The sequence below is a fragment of the Chiloscyllium punctatum genome, chromosome 3, assembly GCF_047496795.1.
Source record: "Chiloscyllium punctatum isolate Juve2018m chromosome 3, sChiPun1.3, whole genome shotgun sequence".
Classification (NCBI taxonomy): domain Eukaryota; kingdom Metazoa; phylum Chordata; class Chondrichthyes; order Orectolobiformes; family Hemiscylliidae; genus Chiloscyllium; species Chiloscyllium punctatum.
In genome coordinates this window covers 60,722,407-60,747,378 of record NC_092741.1, presented here as the reverse complement: position 1 = coordinate 60,747,378, position 24,972 = coordinate 60,722,407, and the positions used below count along the sequence as shown (strand labels likewise).

The following is a 24,972-nucleotide window of genomic DNA, read 5'->3' as shown; positions in this document are numbered from 1 at the left end:
TTCCAATTAAGAACCAAGTCAGTGTGAGAAGAGTATTATACAACTTGTTTATAATACATTATGAGGTTGTCCTCTAATTAAAACAAATGTCATGGGTCTCCTGATCATTGTGTATAGCTTGTGCACAGATTTACTGCTGGTCACATTGGCTGTTCAGGATCCGATGAGGTGCATTGAAAGCCTTTGAGTCAATGAGATAATATGTTTTAGCACAGCAGGCACCTACCATCAGACTGGGAAAACCAAGCATTTTCCTGTAGTCCATAAGGAGGTCCCATATTTGATTAGATTAGGTTACATTACATTACAGTGTGGAAACAGGCCCTTCGGCCCAACAAGTCCACACCAACCTGCCGAAGCGCAACCCAGCCATATCCCTACATTTACCCCTTACCTAACACTACAGGCAATTTAGTATGGCCAATTCACCTAACCCTGCACATCTTTGGACTGTGGGAGGAAACTGGAGCACCCGGAGGGAACCCACGCAGACATGGGAGAACGTGCAAACTCCACACAGTCAGTCGCCTGAGGCGGGAATTGAACCCAGGTGTCTGGCGCTGTGAGGCAGCAGTGCTAACCACTGTACCACCGTGCCACCCATTAATATTTGATATTTGGCTGTGCTTGGATATTTGATCTCTGCTGGAACATTTGTGCTGCAACTAGTTTATGTTTCCTTAGGTTAGAGAAAATAAAATTCAGCCAGGTTTTCTCATTTGTGATTGCTATCTCTTGATCCTAGCAGGTTCAATACTCATAAAACGTATTCTTGAATTGCCTCAGGACAGTGATGAGGAGAAAGGATCACCATCAAAATTTTAGATCATTAGCTTTTTCCAAACTTGACTATCTCTCTAATGCAAACTCAGTCGATTGTATTCTGTCTTAAAGCAAGTTCCACTTAGCTAGCACCCCTATCTTTGTCATTTATTAATGGCTCCCTTTTCCCCTAAATGCTCCTTATGGTAATTAGAAATCAGCAATAAATGAAGGCCTTCGTTAAAAAGCAGAAAGTGCAAGTAACAAGCAATAGTTCTGAATCAAATGTCCAGGCTAGTTAGAGAGTTCATTCAGGATGGAACAAGGCTGCAGAGGGTATGTAAACAAAGGTAAAGATTTCAAAATCAATATCAGGGACACGGGAGGTTGCTGGAGCTTGAGAAGGATAGAATGATGGTTGCATGTGATTTTCCTATGGTAAGGAGCAATGGCAATTTGGAATAGTTGAGGTTTCTGCTGTGTGCGGCTAAGGACATATAAAGAATGGACGCAAAAAGTCAATTCGTCAGGCAGCATCCAAGGTGCAGGAAAATGGACATTTCGAGCATAAGTCCTTCATCAGGAATGAGGCTTGTGGCCCAAGGGGGGCTGGGAGATGAATGGGAGTGGGATGGGGCTGGGGGAAAGTAGCTGGTGTTAGCGCGGATGAAATGATATCAGTCCGAGCCCAGAGTGCGGTTCAACAATCGGTAACTTTTATTGATACAGTAACACCGGCGGAGACCAACCGAGGTCCGAATCTCGGCTGTTCTGCTGTTCCTGCGCGCTGCTACACATTATATACCTTTCTTTGTCAGGATGTGAGGATTTTGAGTATGAATGGGATGATAGTTCCCCAACATCGCTGGAGTAGGTGCAAATGGTGGGTTTCCTGCCGTCCTTGGAGAGTTGCAGTGTACACACAATAGGGTGCTAATTGGATTGTGTAAACTGGTCCGGGTACTATCTGCTTGTCTCTCTTTGTGAGGGCTGGAGGCGAGCACCCCCCTTTGTTCCCTTGGGGTGCTGGTGTGTATGAGTCTGTTCGTTCCTGTCTGGTGGATGCCTGTCCTTTGTGTCAAGATGGTTCTGTATTGATGAATATGGGTGTGTTTCAGTCAGTCTCTTGATTTGATTAGGAGATGGGTTTCCATATTAATTAGCTCCGGAGTTTCGGTCTCTGAGTCATGGTTAGTGTCTGGCCTAGTGTGGATTTGATCTGTCCTCTGGCTCTCATCTCCCGGTCACGTGGGTGGACCGGCAGCTGCTGAGTTCTGTGGGTTTAAGCTGCGGCTGCCGTTTAAAACACAAAATGAATTCCTATAGTTTTACCGATGTGGGCATAGTCCCATGGCAAATGCAGGGCGGCTCTGAAGCCCGCTTGCAGTCCCCCCTTTTGGCAAGGGCTTGGACACGTCCACACCCCCGATGCCGATATCTTGAAAGTCGGTTCCTCTCCCGGTACATTCCGCCGGCCGTCATGCTGCAGTCATGGGGCCTGTGGATAGTCCTGGGAGATGGTTACATTAACTCGAGTCCTGTGAGCTCGTGGTGTCTGATCGCTCGCCAGGAGTCTATGGCGTGGAACATGGTCTTTCTGGCCTTTCGTTTCTTGTGCTGACGGCATGAGTGACACACCACCAGGAGCCAGGCCAGAGCCAGCAGTAACTGTATGCCTACAATGGTGTGCGAGATGATTCGGATCCAGGGATGTATGTTTACGTTTAGGCCCCAATCCCATATCCTCTGTGCCCAGCCCTGGGACTGCAGAGCTGTCTCTGTGTCCTCCTCTAGGTCCTTTATATGTGATTGCAACTGGTGGGACAGTTTCACTGAGTGCCCTACCCGGGTCCTAAGCTCCCGTAAGACCTCAGCCAAATGTGGGATGGGGGCTTGTTCAGGCTCCTGATATTCCCTGAGGGTGTCCCAGAATTTGTCGGTAGTTTGTATGGACTCGGGGTTCCATCGTCGGACCTCTGAGATGTGAGCTTGCCCAATCGTGACTGGGCGCCTGGGGGTGAAGCAGGACTCGTGCTGGGGAATCGGGCACTGCAGTCTGTTATACCAAAATGAGGTTTCAAGAGTGGAAACACAATACTGTCCCCTTCCACCATACCCTGCCCTAGTGAAGTGGGGACCCGCGGGGCTAGGGTTCGACTTATTAAAGCCCTGGATGTCTAGGGAGTTTACTACAGATGTCCCCGTGTTGAGTCCTGTGAGAGCATCATTGACTATGTCCCATCTGTGTCGTTGTGTGTATGTGTTACGTATGTCGGTCCAGTAGTGGGTTGCCCCCATGGTGTCTATGGCCCTCTCTATAACCTCCTTCCCCATCATGGCGTATAGGTTGCGTACCTGTGCTGTGTAATAGTCCGGTACCCGGATGCCCGATATATTGACCAGCACAGGTACGGCCTCGTGTCGGACATTGTCATAAAGGGCCTCTCCCTCATCCCACAATACCAGTCCCCCCGCAGGCCCCGGTCCCAGAGAGGGGCACGGCAATATCTCGGGAGTCATGGTCGGGGGTGGTGAGGTTGGGGCTGGTGGAAAGCACAAATACAATGAGATTACCGCGGCATTGGTGGGCTCATAATACCCGCAAACAGACAGATCCCGTCAATTAAAAGCATCAAAGGCCGGGGCAGAGGCGAGGTCCTCTGGCATGGCATACATTGTCCTGAACATGCAACATCCCAAATCCATCGGCTCAGCACGCATGAGGCAGGTCGGCCGCGGGTCGCGCTCTGACATGCAGAATAAACAGAGTGTCTGTGCGCCCGGGAGGACCTCCAGCCACGCGTTGTAGAACGCATCGATCTCGTCGGGCTTGTCCCTTGCAGGAATACAGATGGCGTCGGACACGTTGAAGGCAACACTGTGACGGTAGAAGTTGTCATGTATCTCGGGGAAAGAAGGCATCAGTTGTAGGGCGAAGAGGAGAGCGGTGCACCAGTGAAGCATAATCTGTGGGAAGAGAGAGAGGCACCCTTACCAAGGGTGTAGGGTTAGTGTGTGTAGGAGCAGGCCTCCCCGGACCGGTCCACCCGTCGTGCTGTAAGGAGAAAAAGGAGGCGGTTAGAGTCAAGTCAAAAAGGGGGGGGTGTCTGTCCGATCGGGGCTTAAGGGAAGGGTTTAAGCTGGGACCAGTGTTTCCATCTGCCCTTTCCTTTCATGTCGACACAGACGCAAATGTCGTTGGTGAGGATGATTTTGTGTGGTCCCAGCCACCGGGGGGGGTGAAGCCGGGCCGGTCGGGGACGGCCCTGACCAGGACTTTGTCCCCAACGCTGGGAAGGGGTTGAGCGGGCAGATGCGGTTGCAGTTTTGTCTGGTCCCTAATGTCCTGCTGGTCACGCGCAGTTTGTCTAAGGGCCCGCAGCTGCGCATCCAGCTGTCTGATATAGCGCGTCGTCCTGTCCCTCAGGGGGGCCATGTCTTCCCCCCCCCCCCCCCCCGACCATGACGTTCTCTGGTAGTCACATGGCCCACCCCGTCATGAGCTTGAAGGGGGTGAGGCCAGTGGAGTGGCCTGGGGTGGCCCTTAAGCGCATCAGTATGCAGGGCAGAACGTCCACCCAGCCCTGCCCTGTTTCGGCGATCGCCTTCGCCATCGCTGCTTTGAGAGTCCGGTTCAAGTGCTCGACCATCCCGGAGCTCTGGGGATGGAACGGGACATGGAAGCGCTGTCTGATGCCTAGGAGGCGGCAGGCCAGTTTCATTTCACGCCCGGTGAAGTGCGTGCCCTGGTCCGAGTCAATCTGGAGGGGGACCCCCCCCCCAGCGCGGGAAGATGTCGAATGCCAGCACTCTGGCCACGGTGGCGGATGTACAGACCCGTGTAGGGAAGGCTTCTACCCAGCGCATGAAATGGTCAACGATCACCAGGCAATACTTCTTGCCACGGCTGGAGGGTAGGGGGCCTGTGAAATCTACCTGGAGGTTCTCTCAGGCCCCCTTGGGCCGTGGCTGGTGCATCAGGGGAATGCGCAGGGGCCGCCCCGGGTTGTGCTGGGCGCAGACAACGCATCGGCGGCAGTGTTTGGCCACGTCGCGGCCGAGGCTGGGCCACCACAGGGTCGGTCTGGAGCCTAGCAAGCATTCCGTCGTGGCCCGCGTGGTCTGGCTCGTGGTGTAGTTGCATCAAGGTCGTTCTGATGGCCGCGGGGGCCACGACCCTGCCGCTGTGCCGCCACACTCCATCGGGGTCGCGGGCTGCGCCCTTTGCCAGCCAGTCCTCTACCTCTCCGGGCTGTGCGCAATTCTGGATATCCAGGATGTTCACATCCTGGACCTCAGTAGCCGGTGCTGCATGTGCGGGTGGTAGCGCCGCGCCCGCGGAGGCCCTGACGGCCAGGTCGGCCCAATGATTCCCTAGCTGTTCAGCGGTGGTGGCCCGCTGGTGTGCTTTGATTTTCACCACCGCAGCGAGCAGGGGGAGGCGTGCGGCCGCCACCAGGTTGCGGACCGTATTTTTGTGTTTAATCTGGCCACCGCCGGCCGTGATAAAGCCCCGTCGTCTCCACGCTGCCATGTAATTATGGACTACCCCGAAAACGTACCGGTTGTTGGTAAAGATGTTTACCCGCTCGCCTGTTCCCAGGCGGAGTGTGGTGGTGAGGGCGACCAGCTCCGCGACCTGGGTGGAGGTGTCAACCCCCCCACCCCCATCGTCCCCTGTGCTCGGGTGGTCCCGGTATGGTCGATCACCGCCCATCCCGTTTGGTAGGACCCCTCGACAAGCCTATGTGAGCCGTCCACATACAAGGTCAGGTTGGGATCAGGGACCGGGCTGTCAGCCACGCAGTCCCCCTCTGCCGTGTCGATGGCTGCCTGGCAATGGTGGGGCTCCCCTACTGCGATAATCCCGTCGGCGGGGTTTGGCCCTGTGTCCCTAACGATCTGAATGGACTGGTCCCGGGGGAGGAGAACCGCCTCCCAAGTTGCCCTGCGGGCATCCGAGACCGTCTGGAGGCGGCCCGTATTCAGGAGTTCGACTATCGTGTGTCTAGTGTGTAAAATTATCTGGCCGAACATGGTGACCGGCTCACACTCCCGGGTCGTCCATGCAGCACAATCCAGTGCCCCCGCACAGCGGTGCATGCCCTTCACGACCGGGGACTCCTTTGTGGAGTAGGAACCCACTGGTCTCATGTGGTCGCCTGAGGTTTGGGTGCCAACAGCGCTGTAAAACCCCCCTTTGAGGCCGTAAAAGATGTGGAAGGCCTTTGATAGGTCGGGGAGGCGCAGGGCCGGGGCGCTGAGGAGATGGGACTTTAACTTAGAATAAGCGTCGTCCTGTTCGGGTCCCCATACCACCCTCTCCGCTCCTGGCCTGCCCCCCCCCCCCCCTTCACCAGACGCTGAATGGGTTCGGCGATAGTGGTGAAATGTGCAATGAAAACGCGGCAGTAGTTAAAAAGCCCCAAGACGCGGCGGATTCCCCTGACTGAGTCCGGCCGCGGCATGTCGGCGATGACCGACTTGCGGTCGGGGGGTAGGGTCTTGCTTCCCTGGCTGCTGTCGTGTCCCAGGTACTGGACTTTAGCCAGTCCGACCTGGGCCTTCGTGGGGCTTATTTTGAATCCTGCCCGGCCAAGGGTCCGCAGAAGGTCGTCTACATACTGTAGGAGGGTGCTCGAGAAGGGGGAGAAGTCGCATCCCTCCAGGGTCCGGCTGATGACCCTGTGGAAAATGTTAGGGCTGTTGTGGAAGCCCTGCGGCAGGCGGGTCCATGTATACTGTCTGTCCCGCAGCGTGAAGGCAAACTTGTCCTGTGAGTCACGGTGCAGGGGAATGGACCAAAAGCCATTCGCCACGTCCAGGACCGTAAAGATCTGGTGTGAGGGTTCGAGGCCGTTGAAGATGGTGGTCGGGCTGGCTACGATAGGGTGCTCTTTGGGAGTGGCCCTATTGAATGCCGTGTAGTCGATGGTGAGCCTGTAGCTCCCATCTGGCTTCCAGACTGGCCATATAGGGGAGTTGGTGGTGAACACCGTGGGGTGCAGGATGCCGTGCCGGGTGAGCACGGCAACGATTGCCTCAGTGGCGCGCAGCGCCTCAGGTTTAATCGGGTATTGTCGGTGCGGGGCGTGTATGGGACCGGGTATCTGCTCAGGAGGGGAGCGGACGAGGCCGCTGTCCTGCTTGCTCGTAGCCCACACCTCCGGGATTAGTTGGCAGACGGCCCCGAAGGCACCGTCCTTGGCCAGTCCTGGGCATTGGGCACACTGGGGGCAAGCGCAGTGACGGATTTAGAAGGCACCCATCTACCCTCGTGGGTGCTCTTGTGAAATTTATGAAATTTGCGGGATGTCCACAGGAGGCGACGATGGAACGCGTCCACCACCGCCCCCAGTTCGCCCAGGAGGTCGATACCCATAATCGTCCCCTCCGAGTTTGGGCAAACCCAGAAATGCACGGGGAGTAAAATGTTGTCTACCTCTAGGAGGACAGTTTCGCTTCGGCGTGCAATAACCGAGCTCCCCCCAACCCCTTTAATGGAAATGGAGTGGTGGGTTGAGGGAAGGTCGAGGTCGGTGAGGGGGACTGACGCCCCCGTATCAATCAAAATCTTGCATCGGCGGCCCCCTCGAGCTCGAGCAGCTGGCCCCGACTGAGTTGATCCCAGTCGGGGGTGGTGGGTTTCGGGCTTGGGCTGCGGGGTCTGTGGGGGCTGGGGTCGCTGTTGACCCCTTGTCTGGGGCGATCCTGGTTGTGGGGGCGCGAGGAGTGTGGCTGTGAAGGTGGCTGGCCCCCCTTCGGACCCGGACCCCAGGGGCGTTGGAAAGAGAGCGGGCATTGGGCTTTGCGGTGCCCCGTCCGTTTGCAGCGGAAGCAAACGTCCGGTTCGTCCGTCGAAATTGCTGCAACGGCGGGCGCTGCTCGGTTGTCGAGGGACATGGCCCAGTTCTCAAGCTCCGCAAAGGTGACATAGGACACCAGGCCCGTCTGTAGGACTGCCTGGTGTGGGGGGCTCAGGCCGTCTTTGTATAATTGGACGAATGCGGGGTTCTGCCTATCAGCGTCGGGAATCCCGCTGTGTGCTCGGAACGCCTCAAACTTGCGGACCCCATATTCCTGGGCGCCCTCCCCAGGTTTCTGAGTGATACCCACAATGGCGTTCCAGTCAACTGATGTATGGCCGAGCGCCTCGCTGACATCACCTTTGAAGTCGGCGAGAGCAACCTCCTGTTCGTGACGGCTGTCGCTGAAGTCAGCGCACCAGGACCCATTCTGGTGCACGGGCTGGAGCCTGGACCACAGGTTCTCTGAGAGTTTGGTCCAGACCAGGCCGGCCACGTCCCTATTGTGAAGGTTGTGGCAGATCTGCATCTCCCTAAGCCTCTGCCAAAATTCAGCGTTATTGTGCCGAGGCTTAAGGGCGGGGAGCCTGTCCAGAAGTTTCATGGTGTCCCCCGGGGTCAGGGAGACGTAGGTCATCTTAAGGCGCCCGGGGGTTATGGGCAAGGGTTGTGGCCCATCCCTTCTCCCCTCCCCTGGGGGTATATTCAACTTCCACCGTGGCTGCATGGGCATAGCCCATGCGCGATTACCAAGGGTCCGGATTGTCCGTGAACCCCTCCCAGTCCCAGGTGGGGGACAGCGGGGCACTGGGCGCATCGGATAAGGTCGGTAAAACCGTACGGGCAGCAAGCTCCTGGGCTTCTAGGTGTTCTGTGGCCTGGTTTTTCTTATCTTGGACATAGGCTTGCTGGCAAGGTTCAGCTTTAACGTGTGCCTGTAGCACCAGGACGCAAGCTTTCTTGTACCTATCTTTCTTCTGGCGGGCCCACCACTCGCGCTGTACATCCAGCGGGTCAGCGGGTCGCCAGCCTGAGCGAAGCATAGCCTTAATATCTTTTTTATTCTCGTTGGCTATAAAATGGGTAAGGGAACCCTCCGGCACTCAATCTAGGTCTTCAGCCGCACTTCCACCCATGGTAGGGGCACAGCGGGTGTAACTTGACAGAAGCTGAAGTAAAGCTAGCAGGCATGCTGGCACGAAGGGATGTCGCTGGCATTAAGCTTATTAATCTCCCAGTTGGGGAGCCCACTCCCTGTAAGTCGAACCCTAGCCCTGTGGGTCAACCTGGGCAGGGGTGGGGATAGTTACAGACGGGGCGCCTGTCGATTCCTGAGCGCGCGACCCCGGGTTTCCGTGAGTCTCTCTCTCACCGCCTGACATTCAGTGACTGTGTGTACCCCGCGAACACTGGGTGTGAACCAGGGGCCCGAGTGCAAGCGGGGGGAGCGTGAACTCAGACCTAATCACGCCTGATCCTGCAGAGGCCAATACCTCGGGACCGCGAAGTCAATGGGCAGAGCGCGTAAGCATCGCTTGGCCTAGAGGCTCCGCGTGTCAGGCTGGTTTGGAGGATTTCCCTTCTTGTAGTGTGCGTAGATCTCCCAGCCTCTACCGCGTACGCAAGGAAGGCGCAAAAACTGGGCTCAACGTACAATGGGGTCCCCAATCTCCCACTGCAGAGGTCAACCAGGAAGGCTTGTTTGGTCGGTTTTTAAACAGGGGGGTCAATCTGTCGGGGTCTCGTACCTAAAGTCGTCGGTCCAAGGATAGTCCGTCAGTCACAGTAGCACATTAACAATAAACGACAATAATAATAATCACGCACACATTTACTAGTGTTCCGCGACCCCAATCGCCCACCCGCGAAGGATCACACACACACACACACACACACACACACGTTTAAAGAGTACTCTACCGTTACACGACTGCTGGACTCACTCTGTTCACAGGTTCAGATAACGGCCGGCAGTGAAGTCCCTCGCGGGGCACTGGGAGACTTTTACGCGAGAAGTAAAAGAGTAAAGATACTCACCCAGTGCTGTCGCAGGGATCCAGCAGCCATCGTTAACCAGGACGAAGCCCACAATTGTTAGCGCAGATAAAATGATATCAGTCCGAGCCCAGAGTGCGGTTCAACAATCGGTAACATTTATTCATACAGTAACACCGGCGGGGACCAACCGAGGTCCGAATCTCGGCTGTTCTACTGTTCCCGCGCGCTGCTCCACATTATATACCTTTCTTTGTCAGGATGTGAGGATTTTGAGTATGAATGAGATGATAGTTCCCCATCATCGCTGGAGTAGGTGCAAATGGTGGGTTTCCTGCCGTCCCTGGAGAGTTACAGTGTACACACAATTGGGTGCTAATTGGATTATGTAAACGGGTCCGGGTACTATCTGCTTGTCTCTCTCTGTGAGGGCTGGAGGCGAGCACCCCCCTTTGTTCCCTTGGGGTGCTGGTGTGTATGAGTCTGTTCGTTCCTGTCTGGTGGATGCCTGTCCTTTGTGTCAGGATGGTTCTGTATTGATGAATATGGGTGTGTTTCAGTCAGTCTCTTGATCTGATTAGGAGATGGGTTTCCATATTAATTAGCTCCGGAGTTTCGGTCTCTGAGTCATGGTTAGTGTCTGGCCTAGTGTGGATTTGATCTGTCCTCTGGCTCCCATCTCCCGGTCACGTGGGTGGACCGGCAGCTGCTGAGTTCTGTGGGTTTAAGCTGTGGCTGCCGTTTAAAACACAAAATGAATTCCTATAGTTTTACCGATGTGGGCATAGTCCCGTGGCAAATGTGGGGCGGCTCTGATGCCCGCTTGCACTGGGAATAATATGATAGGTAGGTGAAGGTAATGGGTAACGATGATGGAGTGGAGAGGAGGTTGGAGCAGATAGGTGGGAAGGACGATGGACAGGTAGGACAGTTCAAGAGGGTAGTGCCGAGCTGGAAGGTTGGATCTGGGATAAGGTGTGGGTGGAGGAAATGAGGAAACTGGTGACATCCACATTAATACCATGTGGCTGGAGGGCTACCCAAAGGTGTAGCCGTGGGCACCTATGTGGGTCCTGCCTTTTCGAAGGTACATGGAACAGTCCGTCTTCCACAGTTAAACCACCACCATTTCCCAGCTCTTCCTCTTCATTGATAACTGTATCGTCACCACCTGTTGCTCCCACGAGGAGCTTGAACAGTTTATCAACTTCACAAACACCTTCCACCTTGACCTCCAGTTCACCTGGACCTTCTCCGACACCTCCCTCCCCTTCCTGGACCTCACCATTTTCATTTCCAGTGACTGACTCAACACTGATATCTACTACAAACCCACCAACTCCCACAGCTACCTGGACTATGCCTCCTCTCACCCTGCCTCCTGTAAAAACGCTATCCCAAATTCCCAATTCCTCCACCTCCACTGTATCTACTCCCAGAAGGACCAATTCCATCCTAGATGGTCTCCTTCTTCAAAGACCGCAATTGCCCCTCCCACGTGGTGGATGATGCCCTCCAGCACATCTCCTCCACTTCCCGCACCTCCGCCCTTGAACCCCATCCCTCCAGGACAGAAGCCCCTTGGTCCTCACCTTCCTCCCCACCAACCTCCAGACACATTTCATCATCCTCTGCCATTTCTGCCACCTAGAAACAGGGATATATTTCCCTCCCCATCCCTATCTGCGTTCCGGAGAGACCATTCCCTCCACGACTCCCTTGTTAGGTCCACGCCCACCACCAACCCATCCTTCACTGGTGGCACCTTCTACTGCCACTGCAAGAAATGCAAAACCTGCATCCACACCTCCCCCCCCTTGCCTCCATAAAAGATCCCAAAGGATCCTTCCACTTCCGGCAGAGATTTACCTGTACCTCCACACATGTCATCTACTGTGTCCATTGGTCCTGATGTGGTCTCCTCTCTGCTGGGGAGACAAGACGCCAACTTGCGGAATGTTTCAGAGAACATCTTTGGGACACACGCATTAAACAGCTTCACTGCCCTGTGGCCAAACACTTTAACTCCCCTGCCCTCTCCGCCAAGGAACCACCAGATGCCTGGAGGAAGAATGCCTCATTTTCCACCTTGGGACTCTTCAACCACTCAGGATCAACGTCGACTTCACCAATTTCCTCATCTCCCCTCCCCCACATTATCCCATATCCAACCTTCCAACTCTGCATTGCCCTCTTGAACTATTCTATGTATCCATCTTCCTTCCCAGCTATCCGCTCCACCCTCCTCTCCAACCTATCACCTTCTCCCCACCTTCACCTACCTATCGCATTCCCAACAACCTTCACCCCAGCCCTCCCTCATTCCCATTTATCTCTCAGACCCCTTGGGCCACAAGCCTCATTCCTGATGAAGGGCTTATGCTCGCAATGTCAAATCTCCTGCTACTCGGATGCTGCCCGACCGGCTGTGCTTTTCCAGCTCCACACTCTTCAACTCTGATCTCCAGCATCTGCAGTCCTCACTTGCTCCTACAAAAACTCAACTCTCAAGGTAATGAATCTATACCATATCTTTGGGTTTCTGCAGCAGTGAGAAGAGAACCACCCATTTGTAACTTTATGAAAGTGAAAAGTCAGGCCTGTCAACAAACTGGTCATAGGGCATTGTACAACTTGCCAAGTTGTGTACCATATGGCAAATCATTCTGTAACCCTTGTGCTGTCCGTTTATCTGTCTTAAATGAGCTGCAATTCTTTACAGCTAAACAACCAACATCATTGGTTGGTTAATTCGGTAAATGGGTGAAACCAAGTATTAAATATGTGCAGTGTAAACATGTTTGTTTTAATGGCTGTTTTTAGCATATAATGTTCTCTCTAATTGCTGATTATTATAATTTGAATTTATCTGGAGATGTTCTGAGAGTTCTACAGGTTTAGTAATCAACTACTGATTAGATTTTCTTTTAATGGAGCAGTAAATGTAGGTTCTCCACATTGACTTCCACTCAAAGTGCAGTATCTGAAACATTGCAGCAACTTTCAGGATTCCTTACTGACTGAACGAGGAGGCACAGTGGACATGGCATGAGATATCCTGAGGATGACCTGAGAAGGACAGATGTCCTATGGTGTAGAAAGTGGGACAAGCAGTCCTCTTCACCAATATGGTGGCTCAGTAGTTAGCACTGCTGCCTCACAGCAGCAGGGACCCAGGTTTGATTCCAGCCTCGGGCAACTGTCTGTGTGGAGTCTGCACATTCTCCCTGGACAGGTTTCCTTCCACTATCCAGAGCTGTGCAGGTCAGGTGAACTGGCCATGCTAAATTGCCCATAGTGTTCAGGGATGTGTAGGCTAGGTGTGTTAGTCAGGAAAAATGCAGAGTAATCGGGTAAGGGAATGGGTCTGGGTGGGATACTCTTTGGAGGATCGGTGTGGACTAGTTGGGCCAAAGGGACTGTTTCCAATCTGTAGGGATTTTATGAATTTGCCCCTCCCCCTTGCAGAAGTTGGTGTTGCTTCACCCATGTCCTCCTCCCATTCCTCTTGCACAACAACAGCCTCCTCTTTAGCAAATTACAGGTAACTCCAAAAAGGTAGACTAGCACAGCACTCATTGAGTCACTTTAGATTAAATTCTGACAATATTTTCAAAACAAAACTAGCTGAAGTCTTTACAAAGTATCCCAGAACATCTGCCAATATCTTCCAAATATTTTGTTCTCCCAAATCTCCAGCGGTAAAAGAATGGAAAGATCGTATATCTTTACATAATGTTTGAAATTCTCATAAATTAATACTTTGCATATGTTAAACTAGTTGCAGTGAGGACAGATTAAGTTGTCTTATCAAAAAAAGAATGATGTGCCTTCTCTTTAATGAACATGAGCAGAGAACTTAAATGTCAATCAGCCCTTTAGCAAACCTTGGGGCCACTATTGGTACAGCTTCAACTTCTCTACTGAGGCACCAACTTTTGCCAAAGGTAGCTTTAACTGGCATTTCAGCTCAGGCTCCACCTTGACCATCTCTTTATTGAATTAGCACATAATATATTTAGCTGAGATCACTCTCATTTTCTTCAAACTTTGTCACAAACTCGACACCCCCCCCCCCCCCCCATCTACTACCCCAGGCTGGGTTGGATTGTTAACAATTTTGGAAAGCTCTACAATCCTGAACTGGCTTTCCTATCCCATTTCCTCTCGATTACAAAGGTATTCGAGAGCCAAGAAAAAAATGTTTTTGCTTTCCTTAGCTTTCAGCTGATGAATATTAGAGCTCTAAATTTTCTCTACGCTGTAACTCTGCCAGGTGTCTGGCAGAAACCCTGTTACTACACACTTTAGACAAATTCATGGCAATAGAGCAGATTTCTTAAGCAATTCCAGCCAAATAGCTCATCCAAAACTCAGCATTACACAGAGTATTAGAATGTATAGCAATAGCTTTCAAGTTGGTGAAGACAAGGTGTCTACCATTAATATACTTAGAGAAACTGCCAGCTTGCTTGTAAGTGTGTCACTCGGTTTGTTTGGCCATACATCTGAAACAGAAAGAGTCCAGTTTTGTGTATGTAGAATTTCTGCTAGGCTGATGGAGAGAACAATTCCTCTCCATAAAGGCACCCCATTTTTTAAAGTCCAGAGATTGAGGTGCAGCTTGGCAGAGGATCAGAAGAAATGTGGATTTTATTCATTCAGAACAGTTAGATTTCCTATAGTGTGGAAACAGGCCCTTCAGTCCAACCCGACACTCCAAAGAGTAACCAACCCAGACCTATTTCCCTCTGACTAATGCATCTAACACTATGGGCAATTTAGCCTGGCCAATTCACCTGACCTGCACATCTTTGGATTGTAGGAAGAAACCAGAGCACCCAGAGAAAACCCACGCAGACACTGGCAGAATATGCAAACTCCACACAGACGGTCACCTAAGGCTGGGATTGACCCTGGGACCGTGAGGCGGCAGTGCTAACCACTGTGCCACCCTAAATTCGCATAGCAGAGGATGGTTACGATCCATCGACCTCTAAGTTATGGGCCCAGCACGGTTCCGCTGATCAGCCATGAACATACTGAATGGAACAGCATGTTCAAGGGGCTGAATGGTTTATTCCTGTTTCTGATTTATATCTTGTATGTTGATCAATGCTTATGGGTCCTTAGAGTGAGCAGGAACATTGCTGGAGTTTAACTAATTAAGGCTGCACAATTTGTCAATGTAGCTGGTAAGCTTCTTAATGTTTGGCAAGCTAGGCCTACAGAGATAGTTATAATCTAAGCTTCTGGTGTTCATTTATATGTATTTCAGAAAGACATGAAATACATCATAAATAGTATCTGGAAATAAAGTTTTAAAAAAGACAAGTTCCCCAGAGGTCAGTCTAAGCACCATGAAAAGTAGCTTTGGTATCCATCCTGGACATTAGTTCTCCAGGAATATAATGTTTGTTCATTTCAGCAGTCCACAATTTCTCAGACAGGAATTCAACCCAGTGTGAAATGTCAGCAAACTGCCATTTGTGCCACTCCTTGACTGATTAGAATGACTTCAGATGTTGTGTTTCAGTTCCCATGGAATCAGAAATGAAGTTTGAAACATGAATTGCATTGTCAAATGACAAATCATTGATCTTTATTTGAATAAGCTGTAGTCTCACCAGCAAATTTGTATTTTCATTTAACAGTTGTCCTGTAGTACACATTAGTTTAATAGTTGTTTTCAGCTGTGCATGCTGGTTTTCTTTCAGCCTGACCTTACTTTAAACAAAGGCCACCCTTTAAAAATTGTTTGACTTATCTTGAAGCCCAGAATGGCCATGGCTTTAACAGAAGAAATAGATTTGTGGTTGAAGCATCAAATACTAAATTGAATTCTAATCATCATAAAATGTTGACAATCTTCCAGGTACAACAGAACTCCAATTTGCTGTACAACTGAGCACATAAAGAGACTGATTCCAGGAATATTCCGGAAGCAGAGAGATGGTGAGCACTCCATCTGGGCTACTGACATCCAATACCATACAGATGGCTTGGAAAATTATTTTGGTGACTCTACCTTGTAACTTGTACTCCAAACAAAAAACTGTTTTTGGAAATGATGATGCACTGTTTTAAGTCAAACATATTATTCCTTAACATTCTTCAAGTTTTTAAATATTTTTTGATACGCAATTGTATATAAACAAATTACAATGCACAAATACTTTGTAACTATGCTAACAATCTCAAAAACACATTAACATAAAGTTTCTATGAATGGAATTTAATATTTTTGGCCCATATGAAGTTTGGCAGTGGAGGCATTTAATTAGACAAAATGGGAAGGCACATGGATGACTTTCCCACTCTACTGCCAATTGAATGTGTTAAATGGGGATTTAACATTTAATAATGGGCTCCATCCTATCACCAGTGGAATTAAACAGTAGGTGAGAAGCTTGCCACATGGGGAACATGACAAACTATCCCTTTCAGGGCTGCTTGTAGGCAAACAGTAAGGTAGTCTTGTTCAAAAACACTGTCTGACAGAGGGAGCTGGCATCAGCAAGAGGTAGTGATGGCAGTGGGGTGAGGCAAGGTGGCATTTTCTTGTCTTTGCTTCTAAATCCTTCATCTCCAAGACTTGCACCTCATGATTCCACTTATCATTACTGTGGCCTGGAGCATTGACACTGGGTCTTGAGTGACTGTAGAACTGGCAGCAGCCACGATACACCTGGTGGCTCTGCTGTTCAACCCAAGCTGCTAGTGTGACTAACTAACAGATTTTGATGGGTAGGACTTCTGCCTTCAGTTCCTTGATCCAAAGGTCTGCTGTTGTCCGGTTAAGAGCTGGGTGGTACTTAATTGAGCAGATCTTCTCTGAAAGAGGTGGCATAGACAGTGACCAATGCTCTTCAACTGGTAAGTGAGATAACAGTTGCTTCCATTAAGTCCAACACAGTGTGCCAAGGAGTGCATGCCCTTTCGGCCAGGAGTACACTTTACTTCCCTAAATCTGAAGAGTTCAGGTACAAATTGACAAAGGTTGGAAAGTTGGATTTGGAGACATTTGTAATTATACAGAATAGTATTGGAGTTTAGCCTGTTAAACCATGTGGCTTACTGGGGTCAAATCATTCTTTAAGTAGCTACTCTTGAGATTTTCTGAAGAGGTACTTTTTGTCTTCATTCTCACCCGCTGCTTTCTTAGACAATGCAGTTACCCAGTAACATTACCTTATGCATTTGTGTCACGTTTTGGGTGGGGGGGGGGGAGGCTGTGGTGGGGGTTGTTTCTTCCATATAAAGATAAGATAGCACACATTTCAAAGAGTTCATACATAAATATATATATACATAGAATGCATGTAAGAGTAAATCTTTTAACTTGGGAATCTATAAATAAGATATGTTTTGTTAATTCATTTGTTAAGACAAATAAGTCTTCCATTCTCCGGATCTTTCAAAGCATTCACCGAAATAGATAGTTGATGTAAAAATTTATGTAAAAATGATGTAACATTAATCCTGATTTTTCAGGGATTCTTTATCTTAAAGATATCATTTGTGAACAGCTTCCTGTGAAAAAAAACTTATGGAAAAATTGAATGTAAGATGCCAACTGTCATCGAGGGAATCAATTTGCAGATTATCTACAACTTTGTCTTCTATGCCTGTACCCACAGAAGATATTTAAGACCCTGATTCCCTCCTGTTTACAGAAGGTTGTTTTGTGTGGCCTCTGCTTATGCCCGAAACATCGGTTGTCCTGCACGTTGGATGCTGTCTGACCTGCTGTGCTTTACCAGTGCCACACTTTTTGACTCTTCTGTCAGCCTATTGAGTAAAACAAGTGATTAGAAATTGCAATAAACTTAGACAGTGATGGATAAAGTTGCATGATGAGCAAGCATTGTGGAACCTACTTTCCCAATCATTAGTGAAACAACTGATACCAGAGTCTGGCGGTTTGCTCATTCCTATCCCCACCCTTGAGCTCCGTGTCCCACCACCACTTCTCAACTAACACTTGGACTCTGCTCCCTTCCTCACTCCCCCATGGTGCAACTCAGTCTCGATCCTGATGGGTACTCAGCTCAGTGAATAGCCATTTCTTCACTGTCATGAGATTCAAGTGGCCCAGAGAATTACCGAGTAACCTTCCCAGCTCACCACTCACCTGTTCTTTCTCTCCTGCGTTTTGCTCCTCAAAACACAGTTTCTGTGTCTGTAAGATTCAGAGCATGGGAATCTGTGATAGAGGGAGCTGGAGCAACTAGTGCTGGGGAGCCAGAATCTCTGATTGGGTCAAGCAGCTGTTTAGATGTACATGGATGCCTTTTGTGATCATTTTCAGGGGCAAATTCACTCGCCAGCCCCATGTATTTTGAGTACTGCAGCTTACCCTGCAGTGCCCCCATTCCTGCTTAAACGTCCAGCACCAGCCTGTCCATTAGGACACGGTTTTTAACATGGTTATCAACAACTATATACAGAGAATCCCAGTGTTGATGATAGGAATACTCTTGGCAGAATCCATCAGGGAACTATACTGACTGCTCATGACTGGCCAGAGTGATCTTGCCTGGCTCAGGTATCAGATTTTTGCACGTGTCAAAAGAGAAATGAATTTCAACCATGGTCTCTGGATATGTAGTTTTGTCTATATATATTGTCACTCTATATTGTTTGCTAAGAAGGGACAGGCTGCACCTGAGCAGTACTGGGCAAGTTTCACTAGGTGTGGTTTGGGGTCGGGAATCGTGAGAAGGGAGTAGCATCATATTACATGGAAATGGATTGAGAAGGATGATAACAAATACAAAAGCGGCGTTACAGTGCTTGTGCGTAAATGCATAGTGTATGGTGAATAAAGTGATTTAAATACACAAATAGCCATGCTATAGTGGCAACAACAAAAAAGTTGCTTAATTGATGACAACGGTGTGAAAAAAATTCAAAGATACAAAGATAGGCATGGGAAACTAGGAGGTAATCGAAGTTGCAGGGATTGATTGATTAGGGAAGCCATTGCAATGTTGAAAAGAGAGGAAATCTTTTTGGGGGCAAGGACAAAGTCTATTTGGCTCGTGTTGTGAAGCAAAAAGAATGCAATCACACTATTAGAGATATAACGTAGATCTCCTTATAATGAAAGATGGAGGAGTACATCTGCAGGGAAATCATAGGGAAATGTTTTGGGGGACTTTAATTACCTAAATGTTAATTGGGATAATGCCATTGAGTAATGTGTAAAGACGGGGAGAAATTCTGCTCCTGACCTAACTGGAAAGGAGGCATTGCTGGATTGGAAGTTGAAGAATGACCAAGTGCTTGTGGGGAACACTAAGACTGCTCATTGAATTCTAAAATTTAAATTATTAGAGGAGAAGAACAAAGGTCAATCTACATTAGGAGAGGATTAACTTAAATGTTATGACAAGGGATCCAGCCAAAACAAATGGAATCCAAGACCTACAAGAAGAACAGCAATGAAATAATGAGTGAGCCTCAAACTGAGATGCTTCAGGTCCATGCCAATTATATTGAACAAGCATGAAAGAGAAGGGAATCAATGTTTTGGGTGATGAGAAGGATAGAAAAAATTCTGAAGCAAGAACATTAGGTTGTCTGATGCACTTCATATCAACTCTTCATGTTAGGACCAGGCTAAACACAATAGGTTGAGAATAGAAGTGAAGAGAAACATAAGACAGCAAAGAGGTAATGTGGTAATAGGACAAAGCCCCAAAACCTTTGAGAGTATGCAATGTGGATAACATTAGGCAGAATATTTGTAATAGATGGACTTCCATAAGTGTTGGTCACAGATTTTGGGCTATCATTTATCAGTAGGGAATTTGAATATTTACTAAAGTTGAATAGTATTCCACATATAAGGACAGCTCCATATTATCCATCATCCAATGATTTGGCAGAAAAGTAGTCAAACTTTGAAGTCAGGCTTAAAGAAATAGCCTACAGCTTCACTAGTAACAAAACTGTCCTGGTTCCTATTTGATTCTAGGACCACCCTTCATGCAATTACAGGGTTGCTCATGGGGAGAAGATACCACCCCATCTGATCTTCCTGGAGGGTGAGGGGTAACTGGCATTAGGAACACCAATGGCAGACACAAGACTCTGCTAAGCAAGAGAGACAGTTTATTTCAAGGAACAAAGTTTGGTGTGGGAACCATAGCAATGGTCCTGTATGGTTAAGAGGCATGGTCGACACAAGGTTAGACCCAGTGATGTCTAACGTTCAGGGAGGAGCAACAGTCCTGAACAGGCACATGAGCCCTAAGAAAGCTGCGAACTTGCAAATGGGGCAGGCACCAAATATGTCCAGCTCCTCAACAGCCTCTCTGACTATTCCAGGTGAGTTCTCCTTCTCTGTCAAGCATTGAAGATACTCTCAGAATTGGAGATGAAAATTACAGATGTTGTTGCACCGACACCTTTGCCACCAGAAGAAGAGAATGAATTTCTTCTGAGACACTCCAGGTATAAGAGGTGAGCTTTTCTATATTACACGCCACCCATATCAGAGGCAGGGTCAGTCGAACCTGACCTGATACTAAAACGCCGAAGGAGGAACTACAAGAAAACCAATCAGCCTATGTCCTCAGACTCAGAAGGGGAGGGATGTAGTTATTGTAAAGCGGTCAGCCAGGTGGACCTCATAGAATATGAGTTCCCTGATCTGGGCTATTAATCTGGTTCAATCAGGGAGCCCTGGCTGACAGATACGAACAGGAGTGTCAGACATCCTCTTCACCCTGAGGGAGCTAGATTAGTGTCAAGGACTTGCCGCATGTAAAGAAAGAGTGACTTGGTGATAGGATACTCTTTGTGGAGTTATTTTAATTAGGATGGGATGCAAATGCTGATCGAGCCAGCAACATCCACATCCTAGAAATTAATAACTTCAAAAGGAAAATACTTTGTATCGATGTTTATTCAGGAATAGGATGGTGACAAAGTCCTGGGGACTATAGGAAAAGCGAATAGCAAGAATATTTTCCCTGGGAGTGAGGGAGTTTTTAAAAGGACATGAGGAGCAAGAGATGACCCAGTAATATTGGTAATCAGAGACAACATCCAAATACAGAGGATGGAACAGAAGTGGCAAACATGTATGTGGGACCTAATGACCCTTATTGCTAGAAACTGCAACAGTGCAAAGAATTCTGTGTCAGTCTGTCTGTTTTCATGGACGGGAGAATGCTGCTGCTTTGGCCAGCCATGCCTAGTATCCTTAGAGCCTGCTGAGGATGCACACAGACCTGTACTCCATTGGCCTACCAATTGGACCTCAGGATCAATGATTTGGCAACAAGGTAGTCTGGAACACTGACCCCAATACAGGTTCCCTTCCTCTCAAGGAGAGAGAACAATGCTGGGAAGCATGCATTGGAAGATGAATCACACACAAGAGCCTGCAAAGTCTCCTCAGGACAATGCAGAGGTGCCTGGGCCACCCACCATCCTGCCCTCCCTCTGACTCTTGGATGTCCAGGCTGAGAAGGATCAACTTGTCCACGGAGATAGAGGCATCCCTGGGGTCACCTGACCAAACCTGCAGGACTAACAGGCTCCATTACCGAACAGGCTCCCTTCACCCCAGCTGCAGAACAAGGGAGTATACCAGGATGAGGTAAGAGGGAGAGGAAGAAAACTTATTGAGGGCATTTAGATGGCACAGGAGACAATGGTTTGTACGTGATTCTCAACTTATGGGTTGTCTTTACTTGGAGAGAGGGTACGGCAGTCTCCATATCTGTGTCCTGTACAGAACATCCGTCTGAGATCGAAGTTCTTTGCCTTTAAAAGCCCTATGATCAGTGTTAGACAAGCAGGAGACTGGAAGAACACAGCAAGCCAGGAAGCATCAGGAGGTGGAGAAGTTGATGTTTTGGGTGTAACCCTTCTTCAGGACTTGGGGCGGATGTTAGCTGCAGCTCCTTCCCTCGCAAGTTGAGATACCTACCCCATTCACTCTGAGTGTGCTCGCAGCCATTTCCTTCACCATTTCACATTTTAAATTTGCATCACAAAAGAAGGTGAGTGCCAGTGGGTTCCAGCCTCAGCTTGAAAGTGTCAGTGAGCTCCCAGACATTGACAATTCCCCCCTTAGGCCTCACATTACCCTGAGTGTCCACCCAAACATTTACAAAGATCTATACTTGCCCACCTTTCCCCTCCAGCCCTTGGTACATGAGGTGACCCTGCCTGCCGTGGTCATTCACTGCAAGGGTTCTCCTGACCATGCATAGCCTTCCCCCTCTTTTCCAAGCCAAGCTTTACAATATGCCCCCGGCCCTTTGCGGATAGCCCTCTACCTTCACAGACATACTCCACCTTTCAACCGAGTCAGAAGGCTCTAATTCCAAAGACCAACCTGTCAAGACTCAATCCCATGGCAATAGCCGCTCTTAACGCAAATTCCCCCTTTCCTCTTATTTTCTATGGATGGAGCCAATGGACTGACTGTGTCCTACTCCAACCAACTTGACTCAACAGTCCTGACTGGTGCCTTTGTCTTGACAATCCTACTCGTCCCCCTGGACAGTCAGCTATGACCCTGACCAACTGTCTGGACTGTAGAGGCATATAGCCCTCCTTACCGAGAATACTGTAGCTGCATGTTTGACCTTGGTCGCCTGTTGGAGGTGGCACTTGACATACTATACTAGGACCCCGTGACTATCAGGGGTCTCCACAGACTTCAGTGAGGACTACTCCCCAAAGACTGTGAAACACGGCTGTTGTGTGCTGCTCATGCAGTGTGTTTGCCCCATAAGCTGTTGGTACATGCAATGGGTGTGAGATTGACATGTTTAACTGCTGTACAGCAAGCTGTATGCCTCTTTAACGGAGGATCATCACGGCAAACTGGCTGGTTGTGTGATTGCGCTAATTTGTACTGTCCTACTTAGTATGAATGTTGCAACCATGCCATAGGCACGAAGTGATTGAGCAGTAAAAGAGCAAGCGAGCAGTCCTGAGATGCAGCCAGGTCCAGTCTGTAAGATGGATGCATGACTGTGCACATAGTGTCCCCACAGCAGTCTTTCATTGCTAGTTGGCAGTGCACCCTGCAATGCAACTTTGTACTGGTGCTAGGATAGCTGTGAGAGTCTGGCAGATGCTGTGTGCCAATGTTTGTGGAAAAAGGGTACAAATGGCCAGTATTGATGTTGCTGTGGGCTGCAGTGATAAACTGAACCTACCAAGTATCTGGGTTTTAATGTTGAGATTTTTCACCATGTAGTGAGTTTGCTAGGTTAGAAAACTGATTATTAATGATGTTAGTTAGGTAAGATGTTTAAATAAGCAATAATTCCCCTTAATTGACAACTTATTGCTGCTTGTGATGCCGATTGAGAAAAGCTTAAAAAACAGTCAATGAAATTAAACAGACAGAGGCAGCAAGCAATTAGGAAGGCAAATTAGTGTGCCGGCTTCATTGCAAGAGAATTTGACTTCAGAAGCAGAAATGTCTTACTAATATTTTATAACTTGTTTTCAGATAGTGTTGTTTCCTTCTTTAAAATATGAAAATGGAAACCATATTCATCTGAACTTGTAACAACTCTAAAAATGTAGTTCTGAAAATACAGCCTAGGCTAAATACTCCAGTGTGAGAGTGGAGCTTCAACCCACAACTTTCTGACGGCTTTATTAACAGTATCATTTAAATAGTGAAGTGTTGGAGGTTGTGAGGTATGGAATGAAAAACATTATTTTGTGTAAAACAACAAAATTAGCTTGCAGATTCCAGTACATACTTTTAAAGTGTTTAATGAATTGCATTCCAAGACATTTAAAATATTAAAACAAGATTGGATTACTGCAGTTGTATACTGTTCTAGTCAAACTATATATGGAATATTTTGTTCAATTTTGGATGAAATACAAAAGGAGGGATATAATAATGTGGAAAATATCTAGCAACAAACAATTAGGATGATGTGATGGATGAATAGACTGATCATGTGGAAAGATGGAATAAATTTAAATAACATTATTAAAAAAAGGAAATTTGGATTGATGTGCTCAAATATTGAAAGGGATTGTAAGGGAACAATCCTTTCCTTCTTCAGAGAAATCCAGAATAAAAGAACAATAACTTTGGAATTTGTACTAAACTGGTTAAAGATATCAGGAAAGACTGCTTCACATAAAATGTTGTGAGAATGCAGAACACAGTGCCTGAAGAAGCAGAAATCCTCAGGTGTAGAAGAGAAATAATCAGGAGCTTAGTATAAGAGATGGGACTATGGAGCCAACTACGGAAAAAGATGTTTAGGATTCAGCATTGTGTGATGAGACAGAGCAATTATTAATCTCATAGTAAAAGATCCTCTTGGTGGGGGGGGGGGAAAGCAAAGGTATAATTTAATTCCATAAGATGTTTGAGAGCGACATACTCAAGTCTAAAACAAAAATCTAAACTTTAAACAATGAAGGGAGAGCTGATTGGGTAAATAAGCTAAAAATGAAAGCTGATAAATAAGAGGGTGGAAACATTTAAAAAAATAATTAAATGTTCAAGAAAAAATATTCCATTAATATTAAAACTCAAATGAAAGATCCATGTGTAGCTTACGAGGGAATCTGGGGACTATTGAAGATTAAAGAAAGAGGCATATAATACCACAAAATAGGGGGTTCAGATAGACTTAGTAACCAGCAAAGAATGACTAAAGAATTGATAAGAAGAAGAAATAGGAAGAGAAATAACAGGCCAAGATTGCAAAAATAAATTGTCCAAGTTTTCACATAGGTATAACATGGAAAGTAGCGAAAGTAAATATGAGGTACAGAAACAAGTCATCACCTGTTGAGAAACAAAAACAAAATTAATATTTCAAGACAATAACTTTTCATCAAAAAGGTTCTGAGAGGTGATCATGTTAACATATACAAGATTTTGAAGGGCAGACACAGAGGATTTGTTTTCTTTAGCTAGGGAATCTAGAACACAGACACAATCCCAGGATAAAGGGTCAATTAATCAAGATTGAGAGATAAAAAATATTACTTTTCACAGATGACTGTACATCTTTTGAATTTTCTACCCCAAAGTACCATGGATGCTGCTTCACTGAAAACAATCAAGATTGAGATCAACAGATTTTCAAAGGATTGGGAACACTTGGGCCAGTAGAGTTAAGGTAGATGATCAGCTAAGATCATATTCATAGTGCAGCAGGCTTCTATTTCTTGTCACAATCAATGTGAAAAGCTATAAAAAGAATTACAAAGATGTTGGATCATTAGAGCTGGCATAGGTGAGTATTCAGCCCACTGACTGGAGAAATGGGCTAGGTAATGCTGAAACAGCTGGCTGTGAAGGCACAGAACATCATCTACTATATAGTCCGAGCCATCCAGGGCCTCATGAGCTAGGTAGTCAGGCCCAGTACCTCATAGAAAGTTGAGCCGG

At 48.0% G+C, this 24,972-nt stretch overlaps 1 protein-coding gene across 4 annotated transcripts in view; it reads left to right on the top strand.

Annotated features, from left to right (window-relative positions):
- The window catches only part of slc2a12 (solute carrier family 2 member 12), a 38,917-nt gene extending 20,539 nt beyond the window's left edge, over positions 1-18,378 (top strand). For 3 of the 4 annotated variants that reach the window (XM_072553897.1, XM_072553914.1, XM_072553889.1), the window contains one exon: positions 15,439-16,779. In XM_072553897.1, coding sequence (XP_072409998.1) covers positions 15,439-15,598 — 160 coding nt within the window. In that variant the 3' untranslated portion in view covers positions 15,599-16,779. Of the gene's footprint in view, positions 1-15,438; positions 16,780-17,057 lie in introns of those variants that run through there. The other variant, XM_072553906.1, reaches the window with a different exon arrangement.
- The last annotated feature ends 6,594 nt before the right edge of the window (positions 18,379-24,972 follow it).